Source organism: Tetrahymena thermophila (assembly GCF_000189635.1).
Source record: "Tetrahymena thermophila SB210 genomic scaffold scf_8254486, whole genome shotgun sequence".
Taxonomy (NCBI): Eukaryota; Ciliophora; class Oligohymenophorea; order Hymenostomatida; family Tetrahymenidae; genus Tetrahymena; species Tetrahymena thermophila.
The window spans coordinates 293,099-312,506 of NW_002476261.1; the positions used below are offsets into that span (position 1 = coordinate 293,099).

At 23.8% G+C, this 19,408-nt stretch overlaps 4 protein-coding genes across 4 annotated transcripts; 2 read left to right on the top strand and 2 right to left on the bottom strand. All coding sequences in view use genetic code 6, as the record gives it.

Moving 5' to 3' along the window:
* Nucleotides 1-1,558: 1,558 nt before the first annotated feature.
* TTHERM_00558390 (transmembrane protein, putative) lies at nucleotides 1,559-10,919 on the top strand (the record flags this gene model as incomplete). The annotated part of the gene is made up of 19 exons (XM_001022402.2): nucleotides 1,559-1,637; nucleotides 1,715-1,831; nucleotides 1,884-2,301; nucleotides 2,377-2,633; nucleotides 2,688-2,929; nucleotides 3,080-3,577; nucleotides 3,739-3,895; nucleotides 3,955-4,719; nucleotides 4,852-5,352; nucleotides 5,411-5,644; nucleotides 5,694-6,103; nucleotides 6,183-6,603; nucleotides 6,706-6,917; nucleotides 6,978-7,523; nucleotides 7,643-9,254; nucleotides 9,469-9,799; nucleotides 9,857-10,248; nucleotides 10,304-10,551; nucleotides 10,611-10,919. 19 exons carry the CDS (start codon nucleotides 1,559-1,561, stop codon nucleotides 10,917-10,919), a joined length of 7,749 nt encoding a protein of 2,582 aa, XP_001022402.2.
* A 609-nt stretch (nucleotides 10,920-11,528) lies between these two features.
* On the bottom strand, nucleotides 11,529-11,975 carry TTHERM_00558400 (transmembrane protein, putative; the record flags this gene model as incomplete). The annotated part of the gene is made up of 1 exon (XM_001022403.3): nucleotides 11,529-11,975. The coding sequence occupies one exon, from the start codon at nucleotides 11,973-11,975 to the stop codon at nucleotides 11,529-11,531; it is 447 nt and encodes a 148-aa protein (XP_001022403.1).
* Nucleotides 11,976-12,447: 472 nt separating this feature from the next.
* Nucleotides 12,448-15,654, bottom strand: TTHERM_00558410 (hypothetical protein; the record flags this gene model as incomplete). The annotated part of the gene is made up of 1 exon (XM_001022404.3): nucleotides 12,448-15,654. The coding sequence occupies one exon, from the start codon at nucleotides 15,652-15,654 to the stop codon at nucleotides 12,448-12,450; it is 3,207 nt and encodes a 1,068-aa protein (XP_001022404.2).
* A 1,332-nt stretch (nucleotides 15,655-16,986) lies between these two features.
* Nucleotides 16,987-18,987, top strand: TTHERM_00558420 (hypothetical protein; the record flags this gene model as incomplete). The annotated part of the gene is made up of 1 exon (XM_001022405.2): nucleotides 16,987-18,987. The coding sequence occupies exon 1, from the start codon at nucleotides 17,032-17,034 to the stop codon at nucleotides 18,985-18,987; it is 1,956 nt and encodes a 651-aa protein (XP_001022405.1). The 5' UTR covers nucleotides 16,987-17,031.
* Between the last annotated feature and the right edge of the window lie 421 nt (nucleotides 18,988-19,408).

Here is a 19,408-nt window from a genome sequence, read left to right on the forward strand (position 1 = left end):
GATTTTTAAAATTTAAAATTAGTAATAACTTAATTAATCTATTTCATTTTTTTATATACTTTTCTGTTAAAAATAAATTAAGCACTTTAAAAGGTTCAGCTATTATAAAAATATTGAATACATAAACTAGGTGTCTATAACAAAATTAAATAGGCTTGTGACTAAAAATTAAGTTGCATAGCTTAATTTATTCAATCTTAATGTTTATGATCAAATTAAAAAAATGTAAATAATGTTTTTATTTACATTCACTAAATTTAAAATATCAATTTTTTCAATTAAAATATCAATTTTCTTAATCTTTTCTTGGCTATTTTAATGCTAAATACTCATGATATATTTTAAATTTTAGGTTTGCTTTTACATTAAATTTAACATAAAATTTACATGTCAGTATGCTTTACATATTAAAAATATTGCTCATTTGGGCTTAACCATAGATTTTTAACAATAAAAATTTTATCTTACTTCAAAAAAAATTTTTATTATTTTTAATTAAATCTGAAACAGGTTTAAACTGATAACTTTTATTTTTAAAAATGTAAGTATTATATGATGCTATAGAATAAAATACTAATTAACTTTGAAAAACTATAATTTCATTCAAATTTTCAAATTTATTCAAATAAAATAAGTAATAATTAAGTCTAAATAACAATTCTGTATTATAATGTTTTTATTTTAATAAAGAAAAATAATTATTTATCTACTAAGTAAAGTAGTTTAAATATTCCTCAATAATTTAGACTTATATTATATATAATATCATCTCAAAAAATTACACTAAAAATATTATTTTTAATAAAATTTACTTTATAAGAACACAGAACATCATAAGTAAATATTGTATATTATCTTATCATTATTTAACATATTTAAGTTTTATTTAAAAATATTTAATATAAAAATAAATAAATTTAATACAAAATATTTGAATATAAAAATTAATAATTAATTACTTCTTTAATTCAAAAATTAATTTTACATTTTTTATTTTGGTATTTTTTCTTAAAATATTAAGATTTTTATTTACAAATTATTTTAGATCTAATCAAATTTAAAAAAAAATATTCACTAAAATATATTTCATCTTGTTACTTAAAAGGAAAGGTTTATTCTAAAAGTATGGATAAAAAGCATTTGAGGTTTTTACTAATAAAATTTATGATAAAAAAATAAGAAAAATTGCATATTAGATGGTAATTTATCTACATAGAAATTAGGATTTACTAATTTTTAAAAGCCAAATTCACTTTTTGTTGTAATCTACCGTAGAAAATATGTACAAATAATAGATTTTTATTGTTTTCAGTGGTTATGAGAGAACTATTTTTCAATTATTTTGGTAAATTACTGGCATATTATTGTTAGAAGAGAACGAACATATTAGTTTGAAAAGGCAGATTTTGATAATTAATATAAAAATTGAATAAAGACTAATTGATTTGTTCCAATAATTAAAAAAACTTTCTAAAAAATAAATAACTCACTTAAAAAGAATTGAATTGAATAGAGTTATTATATATCTTCTTAAATTTCTACTTAAAAATTTTTTAAAATGTCATTGATAAGTGGTGTATTATTATTACTTATAACTTTCATTTGCTCAACATTTTAACAAAACCCCACCATACCAGGTAAAATATAACTCATTTAGCTTATTCTTTATTGTTTTATAAGTTAATTCATATCAAATATTTAATTTTTTTTATAGGATGCTTTAAGAGCACAAATGATTCGTCAGGATAGGAAATCTGCTAACTTTGCTAAAATAAAATGTATCCTCCTCCGCTTCCAACTTAATTTTCTACATAACTTTAGAACATCTGCAGTAAAAAAGTTAATTGAAAAATCTAACAATAAATAATTATTTATGTATTTAGAAACTTAGTTAAATGGGAGCCAAATTTAAAAAAAAGTTTACATTACAAACGAATTAAACGCTTGCAGGTCTAATCTTAATCCAAGCACAAATCCACAATGCTAAAAACATCCACAGCTTTAAGTATGTGCTTGTTCCAATTACCAAACTGCATGTGGTGGGTAAATGGATGGTTCGATAAACAAACCTTATGATAATTTATTTGAAGCACTTTTAATAGAAGAATAAGCTGCTTAAAACAGCTTTGATATCAATATATAATTCTTTTTTATCAATTAAAACAAATTTGATCCTTATTTGCATGAAGTCATAATAAATGAGTATTTACCTGATAGGAAGTGCATAGGAACATCATTTTACGTAGATGAAACAATACCACTTCATTTTTTTGCTAGAAAAAACGCAATCTTAAGTTTCAGGTAAACAATCTTAACTATTTCACAAGTTTTATTAAATTAAATAAACGATTTTTTTATACTTAACTTAAATATCAGCCCATTGTTCTGCGATGATTAACCCTATTGCTATAAGCAAACTGACAAAATAACTCTCTCTTTTAAAAAATTTGCTTTCCACATATCTACGTTTGGTTAAATTAATCTATCGAATATTATTATTGAAGGTAAAGATGCTATTTAAGAGTTTTTAATATCTAATTGTACTTATCAAAGAGGCTTGGAGTGTTGTATTAATAATGGAGGTACTATCACTGAAAACGACGAAGCATTTGTTACAAAGAATTAATCTGATAGTAATTTAATTTACAGTTTTAAACTAATTTAAATTTTTATTATAATGAAATAAGGATTGGGTTTATTTGCTTTTGGATTGAGTACATGCACTCCTTTGGTTTCTTTTGTAAATACTCCAAATTACCCATCTTCAGTCTTTGGTACATAATAAATACCTACCATTCAGAGCTCTAGCGATTTCAGATTGGAAAATAACAAATACTAAAATAGACAATTTGGTCTATTTAATGTTGAGTTTAATTTAGCAGGATCTGATGCTTAAAACACTCCAAATCTACCTCAAGTTATATTTACAGTAAAATATTGAATTAATTGAAATATGAAAAATATTAATATTTGATAAAAGCTTGTTATAGTTGTTAAAACATTTAATTAATTTTCATATCATTTTGAGTTTCAAATATATTAAAATTATTTAATTAAATAATATTTATTTTAATTTTAGAATGTTGAGATAAGAAACATACATATTCTACCAGGTATATATACAATAGTAAACTCATAAGTGACAAATTACGGATTTAATACTATTCGTAGCATTATTAATATTTACTTCTCTGCTTAGATACAAATTATAGGAACTATATTCTAAAAAAATTATCTATCTGATGGATTTCTAACTAATTTGTTTGATTACAACGGGGATTACACATCTTTGAATCCTTCTTAATCTCCTAATCAATAGGATTGCACTCAAAAAATTCCTTGTGCTTCAATTTTAATTTAAGATAGTGTTTTCTCAGATTTTAATGATTTGATGTGGTATATAGGAAATGATGTCGATTAATAAAGTCTTTTATAATCAACCAGTCGCTCTCTCTATCCATACTCTATATTATTGGTTGGTTATCAAGGATAGTTAAAAATTTAAGGTAGTAATTTCTAAAATGCTTTGCCTTGCATGTCAACTGATTATCTTTTTTGTCCGAAGCTTAATACTATGGTAATTAATTAGTTTATTTATTCATTTGTTACAAATTTAGAAGAAAAGTATTTATTAATTGAAATAAAAAGAAATTTTAACTGCAAATTTGAAACTAAATTTTATTATTAACTTGTTAAATTTTATGAAGGATTTTTTGAAAAAAATTTTAACTTAAAAAGTAAGACTATGTTGAATAGGATTCTTAGAAAAAGCTATGGTTTCCTGGCTACAGCTATCAATTATTTGAATATTCATAAATGATGAATTCTCACATAATTTTAGTGGATTTTCTTGGAAAATTAGATGTATAAACTTCTACATTTCAAAATAACACAAGTAATTTAAATTTTTTTCTTAGATCAGCTCTTCATAATTTTTAAATATAAATAAAATAGGTTGGGGAGCTCCTGCTATTTCGATAAGAGATATAACATATACTGGTTATAAACCATCCAATACTTTAAGATCTAAAAAAGAAATCTACTTTTATAAAAATAATTTTATCAATAATGTTGGAATATTCTATGGCTCAGCAATTCGTATTGTTAGATATTCATATGATTATTAAGAAAATTTTTGTGGTCCTATTCTTTTTGATACAAACAAATTTACACAAAATCTAGGATGCAGAAGCAACTATGGCACAGTAAACATACATTGTCTCTTTGGTAGTACTGCTTAAATTTAACAAGGAATAACTAAAATGCAGGATCTTTAACTAGATTAAGTAGGTGGTTCAGATTTTAAAACATTTGCTAAGTAAGGAGTTTAGTCACCTTCAGCTAGTAACTATAACTATATCACTGTTCCTAGCATGAAAAATCAACTCCCTCATGAGATTATATTTACAGGAAACATTTTCTAAAATAACATGGCCTAATTGTCAAACTGTATTTATGTTTTAGGTTCATTGAGCATATAAATAACTTAAAATTAATTTTTATCAAACGGAGTTCTGCACACTGATTTGTATTTCTTAATGAGAAATACTAACTATAATCTCCTAATGAATACGATAGCAGGTTCTATTTTGTATTAGACTTTAAACTAAGGTTTTATAATTGACGATGGTACAAAATTTCTCAAAGAAACTACTTCAATTTTTTTAGATCTCTGCGATAAAATTACATTAACCAACAATAACTTCTTTTCTAACTGGGGTAATTAATTAAATATTTTATAATAATTATTATTTTATTTATAATAAATTTAAGTTTTATTTCAGTTAAGGATAAAAAGTTTTTTCTACCAATTTATTTTTTTAATTAACTACTTATTAACTCAAATATTAGGAATTAATACTGGAGATGGCTATATAGGCAGTAGCATTAATATCTTTAGAACAGTGAGCTTTCATGGATTTGTGATTTAAGGAAATAGTTTCAAGAATCACACTGGTATTCCTTTTGATATACTTAGACAAAATATAGCATCTAAGCTTTCAAATAATAAACACACTACTTCAATTATTAGTTTAAATGTCTTGTCATTTGCTCAATATATGGGAACTTTTAATATTGAAGTTGATATCTTATAAAACACTTTTTAATTTAATACTTATTATTTTGATTATAATTATATTGTTTAATAATCTCCTAAAAATTTGAAATATCAATCATACATAATTCCATATCCAGAAATAAATAAAGTTTAATTAATTAAATTTTATTACAATTTTGATGTCTCAGGATCTGGTCCAAATGCTTAAGATCCCTAAAATTAAATATCTGCTGATTATATTGTTAACATCAATTAAAATACATTCACAAATAATGTAAATTTAAATGGACTATGTAAATTTTTTAATATTTTAGTTAAATCTGTATTTTATTGATGATAAAATAATTGAAGGTATGATTCACTTAATTGGCGGAGATTAAATAACATTTTAAAAGAATATTTATACATACAACGATAATGATTATCCTAATGCTAGTTCTAGTATAAAATATGGACTTTAAGGCTAAATATGTACAACTGACAAGCTTGGAATACTAGGAAAAACAAACTCCTATAATTAAATTTAGATTAGTAGCTCTACTTTTAGTAACAACAAGGGGAAAATAATTACTCATTTGTCATCAGGTAAATTAATCTGGAAAAATAGAGATAAAAAATATTTATTTAATAAAAGTTTCTCTACTTTCTTCAAAAGATCTAACTTTTAATATAAACTCTAGCTCTGAGAGTTTAGTTGATATAATTACAGTGACAAACTCTTTAAACCCGACAGTTTTAACAACAGTTACAGGAACTGGAAACATAGGAATGACACATGGAATAATAAATATAATGGATTCTTAATATATTAATATAGTAGGGTCAACATTTAGTTAAAATAAAGCAAACTCAGTTAATGCAATAACTATTTTAGATTCCCATGATATTCAAATATAAGGATCTTCATTTCTTAGCAATAGCTTTAATGAAACATTAATTAATCCTTATTTAGGTCTAAAGCCAACTGGATAGTACTTTTCTACTTAAATACTTGCTAATTCTTCGAATGTTATAATTTCAGACTGCAAATTCTAAAATAATAATGTAAAATAATTATTCATTTCAATTTTTTAATTGTGATTGAAAATTTTAATCAATTTTTATATTACTCTAATATTTAAAGGCTACTCATGGAGGAGCTATCTTTTTAAGTAGCTTTAGCACTATTACTGTATAAAGAGGATAGTGCATATCAAATCAAGCTTTTACAGCAGGATGTTTTTATATTTAAAAAAATAGTAATATGAACACATAAAATGTATTATTGTAAAGTAATAGTGCTTAATTAGCTGGTGGGGCAGTAGCTGCATTCGATTAAAGTTAGTATACTGATTAAAGCGATAATTAATAAACTCCCCCATAATCTTAATTTATTGAAAATAACTCAGAAAACGGTGGTGCTATTTATAGTCAAACTTCTACAATAGCAGTTTATTACACTCAAATAATTTAAAATAAAGCACAAATCCTTGGTAGTGGAGTAAGTTTATACATATCGACGTTTACAGCCGAAAATATATTGGTAAAATAAAACTTTTGCCAAGGTAACTTTATTAATTTTTTTTTAACTGAACTGAGTGAATAGTTTTATTATCACTAATACATTTTTGGAAATGCGATTTAAATATCATAATTTTTTTAACAAGGTTCTGCATCAATATCTATGATGGAGAGTATAGCAACTATCAACGAATCAACATTCTAAGATAATGAATCAACATCATAAACTTACGGCATAAGAAGCGATAGATCTAAGTTAACCATTACCTTATGTTCATTTTCATAAGGTATTATTAATACTTCTGATCTTTATTACATAAATGGAGGCTATATTAATCTTTCAGAAGGCTAAGCAACAGTAAATTACAAAAAGTTAATAATCCAACAATATTTATCTAAATTGTTTATTTTTTATTAGATAAGCAACACTAATTTTACAAAAGGAGCAGGATTTTTGGGAGGTGCTATTTATAGCGGTTTCGATACAGTATTAACTTTAAATAGCTGCTTTTTTGAAGAAAACTCTTCTTTGAACATTGGAGGTAGTATCTACTCATTTATAAGTAGTCAAGTAAATGTTAATCAATGCAAATTTGATAAATCATCCAGTCTACTTAGTGGTAGTGATATTTATGGAGATGGCACTAATTAAATTAATATTTTAGAGACTGTCTTTGGCAATATCACAGGGACATCTGTTTATGGTCTTAGTGTTAATCTGCTCAGTATCTATAATTCCACATTCCAAAACCAAGAAACACCTGTTGTGTTTGATGAAATTGTTATTGAAACGAGAGGAGCATAATGCGAGCTATGCAACTAAGTTAAAATTGATGGGTTTACTTATTTTAAATTTTTAAAGGCTCAAAAAGGTTCAGGATTTTATATTGATAATACTTATAAAACATATCCAACATAAGTAATAATTAGGAACACTCTCTTCTTCAAGAACTAAGCTTATTAAGTAATTTAATTACTTCAAAAATAATTTAATATTTTCAAAATTGAAATAATTTTATTTATTTTTTGCTGTTAATCTAATCTAGTTTTTATTTACTAAAATAAAAATTAATAATTTTTAAGGGAGCAGGTGCATATATGAGTGGAAATATAACTAGTGTTATTGAAAATGTCATTTTTGATAGTAATTATGCATATCAGCCTAAAGGTAATACTTATTTAAATAGAACAAGCGGCAAAGGTGGAGGTCTTGTGTATGATTGCTCAAGAATAAATCCTTCATGTACTATTTTATTTAAAAATGGTACTTTTGTTAATAATACTGCTACTATGTAAGGAGGTGGATTTTAATGGAATGATAGAATATTTGATATAAATAGTGTCTTCACTTTTTCTAACAACAAAGCTTTATATGGAGCAGATATAGCTAGCTATGCGGTTTGTATCATAAAAGTTACAACTCTAAATGATTAATACCCAGATTCACTGTGTTACAATAAAGAAGTAGATAAAGGAACAGAAATTGTTACTCGTTTTTCAGTTGATAATATAGCTAGTGGATAAAATGTGGATAATGCCAACTACTTTTATAACACAACTGTTTTGCAATTTATGGCATTTGCTTTAGTAGATCACTTAAATCTAAGAATAAAGAGCGATGACTATTCTAAAATTACAATCCTTCCAGTAGCCAAACTTACTTCAGATGATACAGGTTGGAACAGTATTTTTGTGTAAAATAATGAGTGCTTTGCATAATAAGGATTTTTCAATTTGAAATAACTGATTTTAGCAACTGTCCCAGGAAGTATAATTGAGTTATCAGCAGTTACGAATGGTATCCCATACAGATTAGATAGGCAAACTATGAGAAGAAGAAATTTATAATCAGGTTAAACAATTTTTGAAATATAAGGCGATGAAGAACATTAAAACAATTAAATAGAATCTTAAAATCCTTAAGAAAATAGAAACTATAAGTACTTAAAAGAAGATAGGTTTTTAGCAAGCAGTATATTTGTACAGAAAGATTAGACTCAGATTACTTAAACTTCAGATGCAACAATATAAGTTTAGTTAAGATAATGTGTTAGAGGAGAAATTATGATGTCTGATTATACCTGTTATTTATGTCCAGCTTATAAATTCAGTTTGTTAGATACGAAAGATATATAAATAGGAGGTTCCTGCAGTAAATGTGACAATATAAAATCAATATGTATAGGTGGATATTATATAGCTCCTAAAGCTGAGTATTGGCGTTTGGATTCTTATAAGAGCACTTTTTATGAATGTCCAAAGCAAGGTGCTTGTTTAGGCTATAAAGATAATACATTTTCATAGTAAAAAACAGAAGATTTCATAGGTTATTGCAAAGAAGGTCATATGGGTAATTTATGTGACTCTTGCATCAGTGGATGGGCTATGTATTAAAATTAATACTGCGTACCTTGCAACAATAATATTACATATTGGATAAGAGTTGGATTTACTATAATTATAGCTTTTGCATAAATAGTTATGGCTGTAAGAAGTACCTTGCTTTAAAACCAGTAACCTTTACAAAAGAATGCAATTCTAATGAAAATGATTATGAATTTTGTTTAATCTGTATTCATTTTTACCTCTTTCGGAATTAAACTTCCAAGTTTAGTTTCATCTGGACTAAGCTAAACCAACTAAATTTTAGCAGCTCCTTTGTAGGTTTTTAACTTTGAATGCATCTACACTTACTGTAATACTCTAGTTCATTTACAAAATTATTTTAGTTATCTTTTATTTTTAATCAAGATAAATTATTTTCTCATTTTATTCCTTTTTTTTGTTAAACATTTTATTTTAAACAATGTTGATACCAGCCAGCCTTGCATGATTGTTTGTATTGACTAACTATTTACTTTATAAATTGATCAAGCATAAAGTAATATTTTTTTTAATATTTGATAAAGCTCTGTTTGTTGATCATGGTATCAGAAGTTACTTTGCCTAAACTATAATTGTTAGCTTAATTCCTATCATATTTTCATTTTTAGCAGTTCTATATTGGTGCTTAGCTTACTATGCAGAGTATGGAAGGGAAGCTTTTGTGGATTAATTTTATAAAAGAGAAATAGCTAATAAATTAACTGTTTCAATTATTATTATGCTTTTCACATTGTTACCTCAAATTCTTAATCTTACTTTATAAGCATATAAATGTGTAAATCTCTCTGATGATAGCAACCCAATATATTATCTTAAAGCTGATTATGATATTGTTTGCTGGGAGTCTTAGCATTGGTATAATATTTTATTTTTTAAATCATTGAAACAAATGTTTGATTCTTTATTAAACAGGTACTTTATTATATTTGTAGCAGGTCCAAGTCTTATAATATGGGGTATTGTATGCCCTATGCAACTGTTCCACTTCTTCCATGAAAAGAAAGAAAGACTATTTGAAAAAGAATATATTGAAGCTTACGGCTTTCTTTTGAGAGGTTATACAAAAAAATCAATATCAAACGAATTTATTATTTTCTATAGAAAGCTGATATTAATTGTTATAGGTATTTATGTTGACTTTTCCTCATAAACATAAGTACTGTTGGCATTTGGTGTTTTGGTTATATCATTGACATATCACAATTCTAAATAGCCTTACTAAGATGTTATTTTTAATAACCTAGAAACGAAAAGTCTTTTATGTTAATCTATCATCTTAATATCCTTGCTTTATATAGCATCAAGTAATAAACGAATTAAATGGTTAATTTTTTTTAAGCTTACTTTTTAAAAAAATAGCTGCTGACTACGGAGCATAACTATTATTCCTTCTAATATTATTTATAAGTTATTCCTTCTATGTAGGAAATGCTGTATATTACTATTTAAAAGAAACCATCTTAAACGTTTTCTAAGGATTTTACAATAATGTAGCCTTGTATAATTTAATAAAAATGTTGGCAGAAAAAACAAAAATTAAACTCCTTCAAAAACTTTAAATAATCTTTAAAGAGAAATTTCTTCCATTAGACTACGATCATTAAAAGGTAAAATTTATTATAATCCTTAATGATTTTCTTAAAATTTAATTAATTTATCAATTTAGGAAATCAATCGTATGTTCTCATACCTGGAATAAAACTCAAATTTAATGGATGAAAACTTTGCGAAAAGAGATGAGTTTATTCATCTGAAAAGAGAATCAAAATTAAAATACATTTTCAAGTAAAAAGCAAAAGAACAGAGAGAAATCAAAAAGAAAATAGAAAAGTAGAAGAAAATAGAAAAGAAGAAAGAAAAACAAGCTAAGAAATCTATTCTAGTTGATTAAAAATCTTAATTAGAATAATAAAGTAAATTATAGAAGTCACCTTTAGGTGTAACTATTGAAATGGAGAGTATCAAGCATAATTGACTTTAGTTTTTAATATCTTTAAATAATTTTGAAGCCAAAATATATAATTATGAGTTTTATAAATATTTTTCGTAAAAAAATAAACTTATTAATTAACTTTCCACTAATAACATATTGAATAAATAACAAATTCAAATTACTATAAAAACTTCAAAAAAACGTTTTTGTTTTTAATTTAATTAAATTTGATGAACAAAATGAAATAAATTTTTAATAAAAAATAGAAAATATTAATAGCATTAAATTTTTAATGATTGCTTATGTTTATTTATTTAATAATAACCAAATGCTTTAAAATATATTTAATTATAAATTATATTCATTTTATATGGATAAAATCAAACATATTAAATTTTGAATAATTTCTTTTTAACCTTAAAATAAATAAATGAATTTTGATTCAAAAAAATATATCTTTATCTTAGACAACAGTCTCTTGTATAATAATTGATTTAAATTTATTTTATTTAAAATATTTATTAGGTAAGATTATCTTTCTTTTATTAATTTCAATTAAACTAAGATACGTTATTAATCCTGACCATAAAAAGTAATAGGAATTTTTGCATTAAAAAAATATATTAATAATATATGTATTGTAAATTATTTTCATAAATCAGTTCTGCCTATGTAAGCATTATCGCAATCTTCTTAGCAATTGTTATATTCTGATTCACATGCACCAGGATTTCTTTTAGCTCTCTGGCATTTTTCAAGCTCTATCGAGCAGTGATCATTGCAAATAGCATTAGGACATTCATCTAAGCATTTTTTTACTTGAGTTTAACAAGTTATGTAACATTTTGAAGGACCATCGTTTCCGCATCTCATAACACAGTCTTACCAATCTAGTGTGCAGTCTGCCTTGCATTAGTCTATTGTTTTTAACTTAGGCAAAGGTTATTCGACTTCTTATTCTTCTACTTCTTCTGATTCTTCTTAATTCTATTTAATTTATTCATCTTTTTGATCTTAGTGAGCATGTACCACCAAAATAGAAACAAATATTAAAAGTAATATCAAAGAAAACAAATTTTTATTATATCTCAAAGCCATTTTTTATATTTCAACTTGTAATTTTTAATCCTTTATTTTTTCTGCCTTATTCAAACAATAATTATTTATTATTTTTGATCTTTTTGTAATGATTTTTTACTAAATTATATGATAACAAATGTACAGAAAATACAACTTGGTTTCTTAAACTAAATTTAATTAATTATTGAATGATCAATCATTTTAATTTGTGCTTCTACCCAAATAAATTATGAAATTTGTAAACACAGTCAACAAATGAGAAGTATATACAATTTTAACATTTAATTAAAAAAAATAATTAATTACTTGTGGCAAGTTTTTATTTGATTAATCATATATTAATATCAACCTTTTATCAAATTTAAAACTAAAATTTTTATCAAGGCATCTTAATTTTTTTTAATTTTTACTATCTATTAAAATAAATTTCAGAAAAAAATTTTTCATTTAAAATAATTAAAAAAAAAAATATTTAGATTCCTCGTTTTTTTCAAAAATCGCATTAAAATATATAGCCTTTTACTAAAATGTTAAATCCTTTTTCAATAAGAATTTTTTTGGATATGAGTCCACTTTCAATTTCATCAATTTTTTTGACAGCTATTCCTGAATAGAAACTTTGGTCATTGTGAGTAGCCTATAAAACCCAAGCTTTATCTTAATAGGATATACAACAGTGAGAGGTATTTCTAATTGTGTGGTTTTCATCTTAAACTCTAATTTAATTATCTTTGTCAGAACCTATTTTTATCATAATAGAATCCTATTCATTTATATTATTGTATTGGAATATATAGTCTTCTTTTTCTGTTTCTATATTTGACCATAGTACTCTTAATTATAATAAAGCTTCATTAGAATTCTGATTATCCTCTTCAAGCTCTTAAAATGATGGACCTACAAAACTATAAATACTTTAATTCATTTAATTAAATGTAGATTAAAGCATAATTCTAGATGTGCTAATGTTCATTCCATTCATAAGAGTTGATTACTAAACTGTATTTTAAATAGACTACTTATCAAAAGAACTTTAAGTTTATCTTTTGAAATCTTGAGTTTACTCATCGTTATTTTCTTTTGATTATTTAACTGATTCAGTATTAAAGCTCATATTTGATTGCACAGAATCTTATTTTTAAAAAACAACGTCATTTTCTATTTGTATACTCTCTCTAGGATTATCCCTACTTACACGTTATCTAGTTTAGCTATCTTGGGTGGTATTATATTGATTTATTTAAGTAGATTCAGCAGTGTTGTTATTATCACTAACAGTGTTTATGGTTTGAGAAACTGTACTAGATTTTCTTGAGTTTTAACGTCTCATTTAACTAATAAAACTATGCTTTTTTTAATTAACTGAAGCCCTCTTTTCTTAATTAAAATACATTTAATTACAAGCAATTTAACTCAATGATGAAATAGATGCTAGAGAAGAATTCATACTATAATTTTCATTTTCTAAGGAATTTTAAAGATCATCTTTTACTTCATTCTCAAAAGATTAATCAGAGTTTGATTATTCACTTGTCAAATTTTTTTTATCTGTGTCCTAATTTTTTATTTAATCACTCTAAGCATACTGAGACTCATTATCTTCAAAAAGTTAAGAGTTCTTATATGAAAGTCTTTAAGTTTTACTTTTATTATTTTTAAAAAATTAAATTTTAGATTGTTTATCCATAGGACTTCTTGGGCTTGAATTTTATTAATTTGCAACTTTGTTTGTAAACACCTTCTAATTATTGCTTTATTAAACACCTTAATTTGTATTCTGTGAAAAAGTTTTTACAGCAACTACTTCAAAGGCTATAAGATCTTATATGATAAAAACAGACCCAACTTATAATTCAAAGCCAGCATCATCGACTAAAATTTGAGTCAAAGCAGACTGACTAATACATTACACATAATACTAATTTGATTAATCCTCATAAGTAATTTTAAATTACTGTCTAGAAATCTAAAATTCATTTTCTTCAAAACAGAAATCAGGTTTGAAAATAGAATTTTTAGCTTTTCTACCAAAAATTAGCTCTCTTTTATTGAATAAGAATGGGTATTCATTTCCATCTTGATCCTGATATTATTCTAGGTCTTTAGTTTAAACAGTAGATTCTGATAGCAAATTCATTTAGTTTTCTATCATTGTTTTTTAAAAATCATCTGCAAATTAAGCAATCAAATGATTATTATTTTAGATGCTTATACTTTATGACCTTCTGCAATTAGTAATCTCAGTTGATATTTTTTCTTGCAACGCCTAAATCTCAAGTTTTTGTTTAACATACTAACAAGAGACGTCTTAGCTTTTAAGTTCTGTTTTCTTTTCTATTCTTGGAATCAACGAAAAGAAATTAGATTAATGAGGACAAAGGGTCAAAACCTGACCAAGTTTAAAAGATCCACTTGACAAGCTATTCAGTTATATATTTTCAAGCTTTTCATCACTTTACTTTTATAAACTTTAAAGAGAGCTAATCGAGCCCTAGTTAAAATGAAATAATTAATTCTTTTCCTTTCTCTGGATAGGAGATTGAGTTATAGGCACAGGCAAATGATTGAAACCACTTCTTATAAGCTTTATTTGAAGGTCTTTAAGATTATTGTATTAGTAGTTATTTAAATATTTAACAATCTGATGCCCTGTAAGTGTCATTATATCTGCATTATAAAATATTAATCTACAAAATAAATTTAGTTTTTCAAAGCTATGAATTTTGCTTAAGATATAAGATATTTTTTCACATGTAAGCTAGTCAAATAATAGCTAATAGTACTTATTAAACACTAATTAGTAGTTTTATGGATTATGACATGAATTAAAATCTATAAGGATAGCTAGTTCTGAGAGGAATTCTTCTTCTGAAATCAACTTCTTGTACTCGATAAGTAAATCCTTCAGCTACTGTTTAGTGTAATTAGCTTTTTCTTAATTTAATTTTTCCTTGAATTTCACTATATTAATATTGTAATTTATTTTTTTTGCAGACTTTTGATTGTCGCTCAAGCTGCTGCTGTATTAGCGAGAAAGTTCTGGTATTCTATTTCCAGGTAAATTTTTTGGAGTACCATCTTCTTTGCTAATATTGGTATATTCTTAGCTAGAAGTAATGTCCTTTGATAAAGAATTTTCTTCCTACTTTTATGAACTAGTTTTGTTATCACTCAGCTATAATCCTAACTTTTGAATTATTGCTTGCTCATAAAATTCATCTAAAAGAAATAATTTTATTGGATCACATTAAAAAAGTAACCAATTGACATTAAAAGAATTAAATATATGAAGTAATGGGCCAACAAATGAATCAAATGTGCTTTCTAATTAACTAAAAAGATCTTCGCACATCTTATTATTGCCTAAATTATTAAAGTATTTTCTTTTGCATAATTCTGAAACAAATTCTACAATTTCATTGATGCCTTTTTCGATTTTTTGTAATTAAGTTAAGTAATACATTTCTTCTTGATAATGGATGCGGTAAAGGTTGCAACTTGTGAGAGCTGTTAATAAATTATTGCAATTGTTTAATATCTGTTGAATTTAATGTTTTTATATTCTTTAACTCTCAAATTGCATTTATCTCATTGCTCTCTTTAAGTCCTTTACACATTTTTATATACTTTTTACACATTTTAATGAAAAGTTTTGTTATTAAGTCATTTTATTAGAGCTTCTTAGTTAACGACTCATTTTTATATGTTTTTGTATAAAATTTATATATTGCCTAGCTTGAAAAATGTGATCTTTTTATTAGTTCTAACCTATTTTTAAATAATTGATTGATTAGTACCTAATAGTTATTTGAAGATTTTTACTATTTATTATTAAAAAGCTTAATTTATATAAAATATTAATCTACAGTGAGCTAGTAATTTTTAACAACATTTATCTTATAAACTTTCCTCAAAATTCAAAATATATTTAAAATGTTTTATTAAATTCATTTGTGGAATTAGTGGAATCAATTATTGTTATATTAATAATTTTATCCTATTTTTTAATTTGAACAAGGTAATTGGTTAAAAGTTTTAGATGGAAAGCAAATAAATGATAAAAAAAATTAATTTATTTAAAATTTAAAATTTACATAAAAATTCATTTTCTTATAATTAAATTTATTTGGTGTAAATATTCTTAAATTTAAATATTTTTTTTTAAAAATATATTTTTTAGAAAATTTGTTTGTAAAAATAATAAAATTTTAAAATTAAAGAAACTATGCTAAATTTTTAATCTTGGCTATGGTAGATAATGAAATGTTAGTTTTTGAATTTAAATGTTAACAACAAATAAAAATTATGTATTTATATAATGCACATTTTGGTAAAAATAATCTATTTATTAGCAATAGTGTTTTATTTATTTTTATTAATTGAATTTTATTTATTTACAATTTATTATTATTAATTTATTTAAAAGCTATTTTGCTAATCGTTAAATTAATAAAATAAATCTGAACTAATTTTATTTCATTATTTTGCAAAGTAAAGGATCAGTATAGTTTTTTTAACAATATGTACTCATTATTTATTTTAAAATTACTTTATTATTTATTTGTAAGGGTGAATTAACATATTTTATTATAATAAAGTAGATTTTGTAATTATTTATGATTTTATAAAATCTTTTATTTAACTAAGATAATATCAATTTTCTTTTGAACATATAAAATAAAATGAATCTATTTTAAAACTTTTAAAATATTTTTGAATTTAGATTTTTATTTGCTTTTATAAAAATAATTAATTATATTCTTTATAAAAAATACATAAAATTTAATGGTATGTATTTGGAACCATAAAGATCAACAGTATTACTCGATTTTTAAGGAATAAGAAATAAATAAGTGTTACAATGACACAATATGCTAGATAGTGGTGAAAAATGGCCTTATGATATCCATAAAATGTTCAAACAAGTAAAAATACCACTCAATTAAAACTAATTAATAATAGAAGTTATTAAATAATTATTCAAATTAGGTTAAGTGGATAATTAAAAACCAAGTTAAAAATTAATTTAGAAATATTCATAAAAGATATAATAAAAGTGTAATATTTAAAAATTATGAAGAGTTCTATTTAGGGTCTTAATATAGCTGGTTTTTGTGAGTTGGATAAATAGAATTATAATGCTAAAAATATTTTGATCAATTTAAATAAATGCTAGGTTTAAGAAGCAAGCAAGATAGAAGGTTGCTAACTGAAAAATATACAACTTCAGAGTAATCTAAGTACTAATTAAGATAATAATTATTCTAAGAGGTTTCAAATACCAAGTGATGACACTTTGAAGTAGTATGTACATAGAAAGGTTAGGTAAGAATTGTCTTATCTACTTAATTCCTGCGAATAGACTCAATCAAATAAAGCTGGATAGAAGAAGTAATAAGAACTTCATAGCGATTTATATGGTGATAAATATTTCAAAAATTAGTAGAGAGATTATGCTGAATAAAATGAAGGAGTGAGAGTTAAGGCAATAACAGATTTTTAAATTTAAAGTCCCAGCTTAGAAAAATATGGGCAAAATAGCGGTGTTTGTTTAACTGAAGTGAACCTAAGCAGCTAAGTGTACACAAAGTATTAAAAAAATAAACAAAAGTACTTTTAATTGCAAAAATCTTAATAATCACCACTACTCATTCCTTGTAATAATCCTACTTTTGAAAATAGGTAAAGCTTTTAAAAAGCAGAAAATTAGAGGTATGAAGAAATTAAAAAAGTCTAATAATAAAATTTAGCTAGTATTAGCTAGTTCAATAATTAAGAAATGAACTTTTAATAAATTTAAAGCTAATCTTTTGTATAAGAGAAGCCATTCTTGGTAAAGAGTCGTCTTAGATAATACTCATAAGCCTCTCCTATGAGTTGGGATGAATTTTATTAAAACGACTAATAAGATTTGAATTTTTATAATTAAAGTTAATATGACTTATAAAGAAGTCAAATGAAAACAAGAATTTCACCAAGAAAAAAAATCAATTAAGATAAAATATAAAACGATAGCGTCCTTTTAGATTCAAAAGAAGACACCTGCTTAACTAAACAAAGGCTTCCTTGCAATAAAGTAAAAAGAGGGTTTTCAGTAGATTAAGCATAATAAAAATCTTCAGACATGATAAATGCATCTTATTTACTAAATTGCAGAAGCAACTTAATATCCTATTCTACAGATCTTCCTTCTGATTCGAATGACAACAACTCATCTATTGACCAAAATAATTAATCTAAATGTTAAAAGGAAATAGTAAAAAGAGATTTAAATTTCATAAATTAAGATATGACTGATTATCCACAAAAACTTGAAGCTAATGATTTGATTTTATCTAAAAGTATGGTTAATTAAAGCTCAAAGTCTCCAAATTCTAAAAGTTAATTACAAAATTAATAATAAAAAATAAACTAAAGTTATATTTTTAAAGATAATTCATTCAATCTCCTCGATAAATAATAAAGCAATAAGATTAATAACTTATTTACAAATAAATAAAGTTAATATTTAGGAGATCAAGTCTCTTTTCCATCTTTAAATAACAATTAAATGATGATTAAATATTAACCTTCAATGTTAGCTAATTTTAAAAAAAAATTTAATTATTAGTTATATAAAAATAAAGTTTTAGAGTAGAGAAACTAGAAGTGGGAAAATAATAAGTTAAGAAGTAATTCTTTAATATATTTCGATGAAAATCAAAGTATGTAAAAGTAATCATATTCTAATTAGCCTCCATCAAAAAATTTGGAAAATTTAATTAACCGTGAAAGTAAACTTGTCTAAAATTAATAATAATAAACTTGTAGCTATAAAAATAAAAACGACATAAATAATTTTTATTGTAATCTTGGCGATATAATAATAGAGAAAAAAAATAGCCCTAAAAAGAGTAACAACATACAATATGATAATATTAAAACAATAGATGAGGAAGAAACACTAATAAATAGCCTAGATAAAAGCTAGAGTTAATTCAATTAACTGAGAAAGTACTACTATAAAAAATACTCAAACATTTATATTTGATAGCTTAAATAGACTAATTAATTACTAAAAATTTTCATTTGATAAAATAAAAAACTAACAACTTACTTATTTATTTACTATTTTATTTATTACTTCTTACTATTTTTAATAAAAGCTAACTAAATTTAACACTATTAAATAAAGACTTTTAATATAAAAAAAATTTATTTCTATTTTACTTATTTCTTGTAAAAAGTATACAAAATCATTTTAAAATTAGCTTTCTAAATAAAATAATTTTGATTCAAAATATTTGTAAAAAAAAAGTATTAATAATCATTCACTTTTAAGTTTATATTGATTAAAATTTAATGAAAAATGTGCTAAAAAAATTAACATTTATTTATCTTAGGCACGAAAAAGTTTTTTAATTTAAAAATAATATACTAAATAAACTATTTTGAAAAATAAAATTTTTAAA